General features: G+C 34.8%; 1 protein-coding gene across 2 annotated transcripts in view; it reads left to right on the top strand.

The window, feature by feature from the left end:
• The window catches only part of DDX10 (DEAD-box helicase 10), a 289,111-nt gene that overhangs the window by 172,145 nt on the left and 103,882 nt on the right, over positions 1-13,084 (top strand). For both annotated transcript variants that reach the window (XM_019714905.2, XM_019714904.2), the window contains exons 14-15: positions 3,344-3,463; positions 6,611-6,772. In XM_019714905.2, coding sequence (XP_019570464.2) covers positions 3,344-3,463; positions 6,611-6,772 — 282 coding nt within the window. The remainder of the gene's footprint in view (positions 1-3,343; positions 3,464-6,610; positions 6,773-13,084) is intronic.

Raw genomic sequence — 13,084 nt, 5'->3', positions numbered from 1 at the left:
TCTCTTTCTTTTGCAATATGATACTTTAATTTTCCCCTCTAGAATATCTAGTAGTAATGCTTATATTAAGGTAGGTTTTTTCCCTCTCCATGGAAGGCAAATCTTTATTGAACCTAAATGTTATTTTAAAGAGTAGTAGCCTAACCAATACTGGGACTATGGTAGGTCTTTTTAATTGACTATATTTTGAATCTTGTAGCCAATGTTAAGTAACATGGTTCTTCTAACAGGAACCATAATTGTTTTTGCAACAGTTTTTGTTGTTCTTTTTTATTTTATTTTATGTTAGTTTCAAGTGTACAGCATAGTGATTAGACATCTATATAATTTACGAAGTAATCTCTCCAATTAGTCTAACATTCACCTGGCACTATACATAGTTATTACAATATTATTGACTATATTCACTGTGCTGTACGTTACATCTCCATGACTCTTTCATAACTACCAGTTTGTATTTCTTAATTTGTTGTTCTTTTATCTTCCGGGTTATTTGTGGCAACCTCCTACTGCGTCTTTGAGAATGACGTGATGCTTTTTCAGTTTTGTATTTTATGACATTTCCCTTTTAGCATTTTATTTTGAAGTCTAGCATACAAGTTGTGGAAGAAGTGCAAATAGAAATGAAAATTTCATTTTGATGTTTTAAATCTTGTCAGGAAATATTTCATAGTACTTTCTGGCTGCTGCAAATTTCATTTTTGTACCAATAAGATAAAGTCTTACAGTCAAAAATAGAACTTCTCCCTAACAATAGGTATACTTTATAGTTTTTGAGACTTAATGAATAAAAATTTAAAATTATTAATGAGCACTTCCCTCTTGTCCAAGAGCCAATGTTGAATCTTTTAAGAAGAGTAAAATCAACATTTTAAAGAGTTAAATTCATTTTTAAAAAGTCTTTTAGTTGGAAAAGTATTTCTAAGTATGGCACAAACCCACGAAATTTTATTACTTAAAAATATTTATTACGTAACAATTAAAAATATATGCTTGGCAAAAGAACAAAACAAAGCAAAACAAAATATTTTCCCATATGGCAAAGTCTAGGAAAGGCACCCTATTACATAGACTCATTCATCCTATGTATTTTTTCTGTGCACTGCTACATTTGTGATTAAATAATATTTTCTACTGGTTACTGTTTTGGTTTTTTTTTTTTCCCCCACTGATAGAGATAGGCTCAAGGAGGCTTGGTACGCCACCTGTCTTTTTCACTGCTTTGTCCCCAGTAGGTACTATGATGTCTTGTGTGTTGATGACACTCAGTGCATATTTGAGTGAAGAATAATTCTGGAGTATCAGAGCAAAGGCTATGCCTATCAGGAAAAATAATAAACGTGTATCTTCTTTTCACCCATGTTGGCATTTCTGTTCCTTCTTTCAGTAGCTTCCCTTTAACAAACAAAAAAATTTAACTGTTTTTCTTTCTTTTGGAGGGAGCGATCATAGATCCCTTTTAGAAACCATGATAAACCATAAAAATGCAAAGATGCAAATACCTCCAGGATTTTTATAATAATTTCAGTGGTTTCATACCAGGATTTCCCTAAAGCTCTTCCAGTTCACCTGCATTACTTCAAGATTCCACTCTGCAGGATTGTTTTTCTGACTAATCTGTATTCCGTTCTGACAGTTCTTGTCATTTTTGCATTGTGACTTTTTCCTCTCTTTCCTGGAACTGACTTTTATATTTTATTACAAAAAATTTCAAACATACAGAAAAGTTGAAAAAAGTATCGTTTTGTATACCAAAATAGCCACCACTTATATTCTACAGTTAACCGTTTACCATATTACCTTTATCATGCAATTCTCCTTCTATTCATCTGTCATCCTTTTTTATTTAATGCATTTCAGAGCAAGTTGCCCATATCATTATACTTTCTCCCATATACTTCAACTTGCCTAGCATGAACTAAAATTCAATAGTTGCTTACAGAACTCTTTTTTGAGGTAGAAATTTATATACAATGAAATGCACCAATCTTTTTAAAAAATATTTTTATTAAAATATAGCTAACGTACAAATTTTATTATGTTTCAGGTGTATAAGGTATGATCAAACAATGTGGTGAATGTTTGAATAAAAAAAATTTATTACAGTAAAAGACACATTGCCATTCATCCCCTTCAAAATACATCCCCTCGCTTCGAACACACTTATCCCATCATTTTTGCTACTTTCTGAAGCAGTTCTGGAAGTCCTCTTTCATGAGTGTCTTTAGTTGCACTGTTGTGGCTGCCTCGATGTCCTGAGTTATTTTGACTTTGGAGAAGAGCCAGAAGTCGCTTGGTGCCAGATCCAGTGAATAAGGTGAATGAGGACACACCGTAATGTTTTTATTTGATAGTAATTGCTGTACTCCAGAAGTGATGCGTGACATGGAGCATTGTCACGATGGAGGATGATTTCTGGCACACTTTAAAACACACCTTCTCTCAACCATAGCTCACACCCAGCTGACTGCGCCGAACACGTTGAAATTTGTCACGCACTGTTACTGGTTCAGTGCACCACTTCCTGTATTGAAGATCCCAGCCTTTCCATTGAATGGCAGTCGGCAGCAGCATTCACTCTATTTTGTGATCACAATGGAAAGGCTCTGTGTCACACATCGCTTCTGGTATGGCAACTTCTGTCAAATACAAACATTACGGGGTGTCCTCATCTACCTTATTCACCAGATCTGGCACTGTGTGACTTCCAGCTCTTCAACAAAGTCTCAATGACCATGAAAGGTAGACATTTTGAATCAATTCAGGACATTGAGGCAGCCACATTGATACAACTAAAGACACTCACCAAAGAGGATTTCCAGAACTGCTCCAGAAAGTGGCAAGAACGATGGGATAAGTGTGTTTGAAGCGAGGGGGGAATATTTTGTGGAGGATTAATGGCAATGTATCTTTTACTGTAATAATTTTTTAAAATTTAAACATTCACCGTATTTGTTGATCACACCTCGTAGAACATAGTTACTCAACATTTGTATACCTAAAGAAGTGATCCCCATGAAAAGTCCAGCAACCATCTGACACTGTACCATACTAACACAATATTATTGATTATATTCCCCATGCTGTACATTACACCCCCATGACTCATTTGTTTTATACCTGGAAACTTGAATTTCTTATTCCCCTGTACCTTTTCCCCCTTTTAATTTTCCAATTAGAGTTGATATTCAATATTATTTTATATTAATTTCAGGAATACAGCATAGTGGTTAGACATTTATATAATTTAAGAAGTGATCCCGCCAGTGTATTGCCAGAGTTAAATTGATAATATAAAGCAGCCATTTACCTAATCATCTGTTTTTTGTATATTTTCACACAGAAGAAAGAAGCTTCTAAATCCACTGTCAAGAAAAAAGTGACCAAGGTTGCAGAAGCAAAAAAAGTAATGAAGAGAAATTTTAAAGTGAATAAGAAGATAACATTTACTGATGAAGGGGAGGTAAGATTCTTAAATGCTTCATTTTTGAGGTACAGCAGGTCCTCAAATAATGTCCTTTCATTATAACATTGATGAGATGATATTCAGAAGACCCTGCTATGACCACCAACTGCTAGCCATTATTCCTTAGGTAAGTCACTTGACTTTCTAGATTTCCTGCCTCTTTAAAAATGAAGATAATATTAATATGTAATAGAGTAACCTTTCATGAGCTTAACTTGGAGCTTAACTCTTGTTTATATCAATTAGGCTATGGTAAATTGGGTTGTTTATAGGTCGTTTCACTTAACATTGCAGAACATATCAATGGTGTTAAGTGAGGAATTACTGTACATTCCAAGTGTTATAAAGACTTTGACTCTCCTGCTAACTTAACATTCATTAATGAGAAAAAAAATTTCTCTCTAAATCACACTAGCATTTCCTTTCGCTGTTTACTGTAGACATTTTGTCAACTATACACCTGTAGGCAAGAATGTTTTGACTATAAACTGAGATATTTCTTGGTGATAACAAGAGAGTTGGTTTTGAACTTTTAAATTCTGCTTTTATAGATGAGATTTTTCTTGTCCTGGTATCCATCCAATATTCTATGGGACCAAGCACAAGATAGTAACAACTACTTGTCACAGTTTCTTCTGCTGGACTCAGAGTTCTCTGCTTTGCAGTTCCTCCTTTTTAGAGGTGATAATAATGTTTCTTATTTGCTGGCCTGCTGTGGGAGGAATTCTCTGCTTTAAAATAGCCTCGGACACATAGGTGCCTGGTTTTCATCTCACCATTACCTTGATCTTAGTGTAAATAGATGCCCATAAAATAGGGAAGGGGTTACCACTCACAGATAGCTCATGAAAGGTCACTCTATTACATACGAATATTAAAGAGCGTATAATTAATATCCTCTTTAAAAAATTCGTTTTTAAAGAGGAAGGACATCCAGAAAGTCAAGTGACTTCCCTAAGGAGTCATGGCTAACAGTTAGTTGTCACAGCGGGGTCTTCTGAATAGAATCTCTTAGTTTCACTCACCAACCTGCGGGTTTCTTTGTTCATCCTAACATGGCACACAGCACTCCACACCTACCATGGTCTCATTCCCCTCACCCTGTCTGTTTTGTTTGTTTCTGTAGCACTTACTGTAGCACTTACTGTGTGATTTATTCTGCATTTATTTGGTGGTTGTTCATTTCTTCCAGTCCAGGGGAATGAGACAGGCTGCCTGAGGGAATGTATTTGTTGTCTGCTCACTGCTCTGTCCTCAGCACTGAGAACAGTGCCTAACATCTCGTAAACCCTCAAAAAAAGTTTGTTGCACAAATGAACCATTGTCTAATACCCCAATAAAAATCACAGAGCTTTTTATACCAACTGTAATATTTAACATCAGGTATTTCATCATTATTTGTATAAATACTGTCTAAGCAGTCCATATCCAGTGGCATATAATTCCTTTTAATTTTGAAGTTAACAAAGATTTGGGTGTTTCTTTGGGGAAGCGATTCAGAAACCCAGACTTACACTTATAATATGGAGTGAAATGGGGTATAAATCAAAACTAACAAAATGAGTGTAATTCAAAGTTGTTGGTAGTTGCAGAGGAAGCCTATATAATTGATAATTAATCAATCTTTATGAAATTACTAAAAAGAGGTGGGCACCTGAGAAACAGTCTAAACTAGAATATAGTTGTATTACATCAGATGCAAACTGTAAAACAAGATTAGTGCTGTCAGGATAATGAGGTTCCTTACTGTGCTGCTAAGTTTAACTGCACAGATTATACCAATTAGCTGCAAGGTGAGTGTAAATCCTTAACTATAAAATGTTTCAAGGTAAACTTATCACTGATAGGAGCTCTGTGAGCCATATTGAAACTTCGGATGTATAGCCACGAAAGAAACACTGCTATTTGTTCCGCCCACAGAGGGCTGGACTTTTTTTCACTTGGAGAGAAAAAGAGGTAAGGAGTCAGAGCAATGGGTGGCATTCTCACTGTCACAGCTGATCACTCACTGCTTCTGCATTCAGTGTCAGTGACTGCTTGCATGGCTGCTCACACAGCATATTTGTGACCCCTATTTGTGCCAAAAGTTGAGACTCTGTGGGAATCTCATCTTGAAGAATGACTGTGGTGGTGACAAGAGTGGAGGAGGCATTAATACCTGTGATGTATGTGCCTACAACTTACATTTGCCTGCCGGTTAATTAGCATTCTTTCAAAAACAGTGGCAGCTACTTAAATGTCTCTTGTAACCACTTATTAGGTAAAATAAGAGAATCGTTTTTGTCTAAATTTTCTAGAGTTTTATAGTGTTAGGCCTAGAAGATTATTGAGTCAAACAAACCTTATTTTTCAGACAAAGACACAGATGTCCAGAGATTAAGTAATTTATTCAGGATTATGCAGTTGGCTAGTGAAAAAGCCAAGACATTAACCAGGTCTCCCGCTATCAGTGTTCTGACTTCTATGTCACCTTGTTCCTAACCATAAACTCGATGTGTAAAATCATGTAAATCTGAGCAGGCCTGTGAAACCCAAACTAATTTTCTCCTCTACACTTAGTTATTTCAGTCTTTATGTGTTGTGATGTGTGATCCATCAATCAGTTTTGGGAACCTAATGTGTACCAGATATTGTGTTAGGCTTTGAGAATACATGAGCAGGACATGTGACTATCCTTAAGGAGATTAATTCTAGTAAGAAAACCAGGAAAGTAAGACAACCCAGTACAGAGTTGGAGATCCACACAAGGTGCCATGGCAGCTGGCAGTGGCAAGGGCCCTCTGGTCAGCCTGGCTATGGCCTGTGCAGACCATTTGGAGTCAGGTTGGTTTCGGAATATAACATACTAAGAACACTGTTGGAAATGATGTTGAGGCAACTACCTCCTCCTCCTAATTACTTTATGGAATTTTCCTCTAACCCTGCTCTCATTGGGTTATGGCAGCATTATTTTATCCTAACTGGGACAGTCTTTTGTGTGCCTTGCTCATTTTAATTATAAAGTTTGTTAGAAAGTTTGAGAAATGTAAGTAGTAAGACAAAGTGTGTATATGCACCATTTCAAACTCATTATACAAAGGGAAATGGTTTTCTGTTGATGTTCCCTGTCTCCCGTCCCATACTTAACCTTTTTCCTGTCTGCAGTTGGTTCAGCAGTGGCCACAAATGCAGAAATCTGTCTTGAAGGATACCGAGGAAGAGGATGACGCTGGTGGTATCAACTTAGATAAAGCAAAGGAAAGGCTTCAAGAAGAGGACAAATTTGACAAGGAAGAATATAGGAAGAAAATTAAGGCAAAGCATCGGGTAAGCTTTTTCCATCATATCATCATCGTATTAGTATTGAGAGAAATTTAATATGTCGCTGTACATATCTAAATATTCATTAGATATTCATTAATAACCATACTACTTTCTTTATTGTTTGCTCTAACTTTTTTTTTTTCTGTGCCTATTTTGTCATTTTTATCTATTCCTTCTTCTTTCGGCTGGTAGAGGCTTTGTATACTGACTAGTTTCTGAGAATGTCACCTAAATCTGCTCTTGGTTGAGGTGACCCAAATAATATTAATGATTTTTTTTTTCACTTTTTTCTTTTTTTTAAATTTTATTTTATTAAATTTATTGGGGTGACAATTGTTAGTAAAATTACATAGATTTCAGGTGTACAATTCTGTATTACATCATCTATAAATCCCATTGTGTGTTCATCACCCAGAGTCAGTTCTCCTTCCATCACCATATATTCGATCCCCATTACCCTCATCTCCCACCCCCCACCCCCCACCCCCCTTACCCTCTGGCAACCACCAAACCATTGTCTGTGTCTATGAGTTTCTGTTTCTCATTTGTTTGTCTTGTTCTTTTGTTGCTTTTGGTTTATATACCACATATCAGTGAAATCTCATGATTTTTTTTAATTAAAGTTTTAATTCTGAGATAATTGTAGTTTCACACGTAGTTATAAGAAGTAACACAGAGAGATCCCATGTGCTTCATTTCTAGAATTTATCATTTCAAGAATGTTCCGTAAATGAAACTACGTAGTATATAGGCTTTTGAGATTGGCTTTTTTCACTCAGCGTAATTCTCTGTCAATTCATCCAAGCTGTTGTGTGTATCAGTACTTCATTCTTCCTGTTACTGAGTAGTGTCCCATTGTGTGTAGGTACCACAGTTTGTTTCACCGTTCACTTATTTGAGCGACATTACTGTTGTGTTGAGGTTCAACTGGATATAAGATTAAACTTAATACCTTAAAAAAGGGGAAACCTTGTAAGAAGGAGTGCTTCTATATCAGCATGTGCCCCTTTGGCCTGAAACTTGGCAGTTTTCTGTTATCCTTGAAATAGGTTACTCATGTTATTGCTGTCCTTTCACTATTTAATTCCCATAAAAGTGGACATTTTGCTAGATAAATAAGTCAGTTAATGAAATAAAACAGATTTACATTTTTAAAGAAGTTTCTGCAGCATGTTCTTGAGAGAGTGAATGATTTCAGGGTAACATAGTACCGTACCCAAGAATCATTGCTATAATATTAAGTTCTGTATTAAGAAACTCTTAAGCCTTTGGGTGAGGACATTATTAACTGTGTCCTAAGAAAAATTCTTGTCGTTTTTTATTTCTATTTGACTTTGTAACTATTTTTTATTTTAATAGAGCAGCAATTCTCATTTCTTTAAGATTTGATGCAGCTTTACACTAGCATTTGATGAATTAGAAAACATAGTAGCATTTGATGAAGATAGAGCTTCAGGGATAGAAATGAATGGTGAGAAAAACATTCCAGAAATAGGGAGAAATAATGAACTTGCAATACACTGATTGCAGTTGTTGGGTATTTATGTTATTGAGAGAACTAAATGTTTCCTGCATTGTTGTTTTTAGGATATAGTACTTTAAATGGAAATTTGGCATTAATAATTTGTTACAAAAATTTTAATAATACTAAGAGTGTCAGTATCTTGTCATGTTTCACCTTATAGTCTACTTCGAGTATTTATCCAGGGGAAGACTGAGCATAAGAACATTTTATTCTTTGTTTTTAAATTGTAGATAGCAATAAAAGAAATATGAAGAATTTACATAAAATAATGTTTCCTCCCACCGTTTCTTGTCTTCCTTTTTACCCCTATACCCCCATGTGTGGAAGTTACTACTGTGTCCATATTGTGTAATAACATTTCTGCATCCTTTAGAAACTTAATTTCACATTGACTAATTATACATTGATTACACATGTTTGCGAGCTAGGCTCTGCCCTAGGCTGTGAAATAGAATGTTTAAGGTACATGCTTTCCTTTGTCCTCGGGAAGATTATAATTAAATCATACTTAACTATGGCTGTTCTGTCACTGCACAAAAGGTTTTTGTACCTTTGTTTTTTTGTCTTTTTTCTTCTTCATTTAGATTTGCACCTCTATTTTTTCCATTAAAAATTTTGAAGTGAATATATATTTACATTTTTCCAAAATCAAGATTGTAAAAAACTTAACATTGAGAAGTCTTGCTTCTGCCCATACTTCTCATTATTATTTATACCTCCACTGCATAGGTAACTATTTTTATTAATTATTAATGTATCAATCCAGTTTCTTTATGTAAATAGGAATAAAGGGATTAATATACATTCTTATTTTCTGCCTTTATTACATGAATGGTAGTATTCTGTATATAAATTGTTCTACATGTTACTATTTCCATTTGTTTTTGAGCTTTTAAATAATTTTCTTTGCACCATTGCTAAAATGTAACATGCAATTTTTAAACTATCATTATGATTTTCTCACAGCAAGGTTGAACAGAGCAGTTTTGGGCTGACAAAGGTGTGAGAGAAATTATAAGAACATTATATATTGCTCATTTGGAAGTCAGTGCCTCTAACTAAAATAGATATTTGGTCTTTTTTAAAAAAAACCAAAAGGTTGTTATTGTATATAAAATAGGTGTATTCTGTACAAGGTGGCATGCCTTCCATATTGGAGGTTGAAAATATGTAGCCTGAAAAAAGCACACGGAACTAAAATAACTAAAATAATCTTATCTCTGTTCATCTTTAATGTAAGTGCTTCTTGACCCAAATATGATTTGATTTCTTGGCATTTTTATCAGTACAATAATTATTTACCCACATGTAAGTATTTGTTTATTAAATTAGCGAAAATTTCACATTTGTGAGCATTTTGGAATTAGTATGTTTATTACTATATATACACAAGACAATACAGGAGCTCAAATCAGTGATGCACCAAGCTGCCATGGACTGGATTTTTGCCTAGAAGATAGGAAGTATTTTCTTAAATGGCAAGTCTTAACGTTTGGCATGATGTTTGGTGGAAAGCATATTGTACTGTACTGTGGGATCCTTGCATTTGAATCTTGAGTGTGGCATTTCCTAGTCCTGCGATTGCTAGTCAGAAGTCTGGACTGACTGCACGTGACTATTCTGGAAAATGAGGGAGTGGGAGTGGGAGTTAATTCCAGATGATCAGAGATCATTTGGCTCTGTGTGTATTGTTAAGACCTGGGCATAAAATTCTCTCTTCCTGTTTGAAAAGTGGAATTTTAATTTGTAATTTTCCCTGCTTACAGATGAGTTCTTTGCTTGATAATAAGGCTTCCTTTTTGTTCACTTATTTTCCAACAGTTACTAAAATTTTACTTTAAAAATTAACTGTCTTATGAATCCTGCGCAGATTATTTTATTTTAATTGCAACACTTATTGGTTTTGAAATAGTACTTTTTCCTAATTGAGTATATTACTTATTATAGTGACAATTCTTAGTTCTTCTAGCATAAGGTTTTATCTTTAGCAAATGTAATTATGTTTCCTGTGACATTATCACTCATAATTTTGTTATTTCTGTGAAAGTATATGGAGAAGAATTGTATGTGCCTAAAGACTACTTGAAATACTAACATGAGGGCCTAGGAATAAACTTTACTTCATGAAGATAGAAAAACGTGAAGAATTGTGAATGAGGAATGTGCCTGAAAGAATTTCACATGTGAAAAGAAAACTCCCTAAAACACTAACACAATTCTGTATTTGACACATTCTATATTTTTTAAAATGTGTCAATTTTAGAAGTTTTCATAAACTTAGAAGTATTTTTTCAGTATATTCAAAGTATTTCATGATTATATTTTTGGTTTAAAAGGTAAAGGTATTTAATACATAAGTGAATTTAGTCTTAGTGATTCTGTTCGAAAGTAATTGTTAGTTCCTGCTGTTTAAAATTAATAGCTTTGCGTCATAGTTTTGAATATGCACTCAGTCCTTGTAATGTCGGTCTGGCTATTCTTTTTTTTCCACCTGTTTTTCCTCCGTGCTAGTGCACTGTTCTTGACTCATATTTTCATCTACCAGTTCTGAAGCTTTGTAATTTGTACTGTGACTCAGGTGATTATCTTTCTCCTAAAGATTTAGAAACCGAGCAATATGAATTTTAAGTAGTTTATAGCAAAAGGAAAAAGTACAGTTTATGGCATCCCTGGGCATAGAATTTTAGCTGCCCTTTTGTTGGAACTCATAGTTACTTACCGTGTGGACTTTAGGGGCCCTTGTTTGATTGCTTTGGGTTACTCAGTCAGCTTTATTTCTCTTCATGAGGCTTCGTTGTAGCCATTAAGCATCATTTTCTTCTGAGACCATTCGCTCTTTAGCTTCCCCTGGCAATTCATAAGTAACTGTACTTAACTATGCCTGTTACTGTTTTCTCTGCTGAACCTCTTGAAACCATTCATCAGAAGTAAAATTATAGCCCAAGCTATAATTTTTGCGTATAAAGCCATTAGTAAATTATAAAGGCGAAAGCACTACTTTTGCATGGACACAATGTTTTTTTCTGATAATTCAGTCAGAACTGTGAAAGATGGACCATGGGTCACATTATTGAAAGGATTTTAATTTAATGGAGCAAAAATCTGCTCTGGTGTGTATCATTATTCTTAGCTCTGAAAGAGTACTTGTGTTTGGGTTGGTAATATCTCCTTGTAACAGCTGAGAGTGGAGAGAAGCATTCATTATGAAGTTCCCTTTCATTCCCTTGAAATTTCCTTTGAGTGCTTTATCCATTTTGGATTGGGTATTTAGGTAACATAAGCATGTCAAGATGTGGCTCTAGATGCTTGAAAAGATGGCACAGCATTGCTTCTGCTTACTACTAGCATGAACATTAGAAAGTTAGGAAAGAATTAAAGGGACCTTTTAGAAAATCTATTTTGTTGTTGACAGAATTGAGTTGGGATGGAACCCAATGATCTTAAACATAAATTTATATGCTAGTCAAGGAGGGAAGCAGTAATCAGGTATCTTAGGAATGGTGATAATAAGTAAATTAACAATAACATATTAGTTAGTTGGACCCTGCACTAAGTGTTTTACATATGTTACCATTATCGTATTATATGCTAAAAATTAACTTCTGAAATAAGTGAGCTAGCCTCATTTTACAGATAATAAAACTACGACTTAGAAGGGTCAAGTAATTTGTCCAAGCTTACAAATAGCAGCTCTGGGACTCTTACCAAGGTCTTTGTTACTCTACAGATTTTGTATTTAACTATTAGGTAGTGCAAAAGTAATTGCGGTTTTTGCATTTATTTTTAACCCTTTAAACCACAATTACATTTGCACCAACCTAATATTCATCTGTGTTTCTACCTACCTCAAATCATCAGGCATTCTCTTACAACAGGGTAACTATGAAGCAATGAATAAAAAGGTAGAGGGTAATAATAATAGGGATGGAGTGTTTTGAAGAAGGAATGACAAATAGTGGAAATTGTTCATGTTTCTAGAGCAAGGGCATTAGTCTCAAATTTACGGGTGAAAAAGTGTTTTGGATAATAGTTTATAATTTAGGACCCCATACTAATAATACCTTTCACTGAAGGTTCATTGCAGAGATATATAGTTACTAGTACCAGAATACATTTTTTAAAATTTTTATTTATTAAATTTATTGGGGTAACATTGGTTAGTAAAATTGTATGGGTTTCAAGTGTACATTTCAATAATATATCATTTATATATTGCATTGTGTTCACCACCCAGAGTCAGTTTTCCTTCTATATCCATATATGAAGCCATGCTGTTACTACAGAACCATTGCCTATAATTTGGAGCTGTCTGTCTGGGACATTTTTATTCTTTTTTTTTTTTTTAAAATTAGTTTCAGGTGTACAAAACAATGTAATAGTTAGACATTTATCATTTATATCCCTCACACAGTGATAACCCCCCTCCCCCCATCTACTACCGCTCTGACATCGCACAGAGCCATTACATTTCCACTGCCTTTATTCCTAATGCTGTACTTCACTTCTTGTAACTATATACATATGTATATATATATATACAAACTTATAGTTGACATTCATTATTGTTCAGCTTCAGCTTCAGGTGTACAGTGCAGTGATCAGGCATCTACATCATCCCTGAGGTGGTCTCCCTAACGAGACAAGTGTCCATCGGATACCCTAAAAAACCTTACAATATTATTGGTTACATTCCCTAAATTGACTTTCGTATCCCCGTGGCAATCTTGTGGTTACCGACTGTGCTTTCTAATCCCCTCACCTGCCCCCTTATCCCCCTGCCCCATCCAGCA

This window comes from Rhinolophus sinicus, linkage group LG06 (genome assembly GCF_036562045.2).
Source record: "Rhinolophus sinicus isolate RSC01 linkage group LG06, ASM3656204v1, whole genome shotgun sequence".
NCBI classification, from domain to species: Eukaryota; Metazoa; Chordata; class Mammalia; order Chiroptera; family Rhinolophidae; genus Rhinolophus; species Rhinolophus sinicus.
This window is presented reverse-complemented; position numbering and strand designations above follow the sequence as displayed.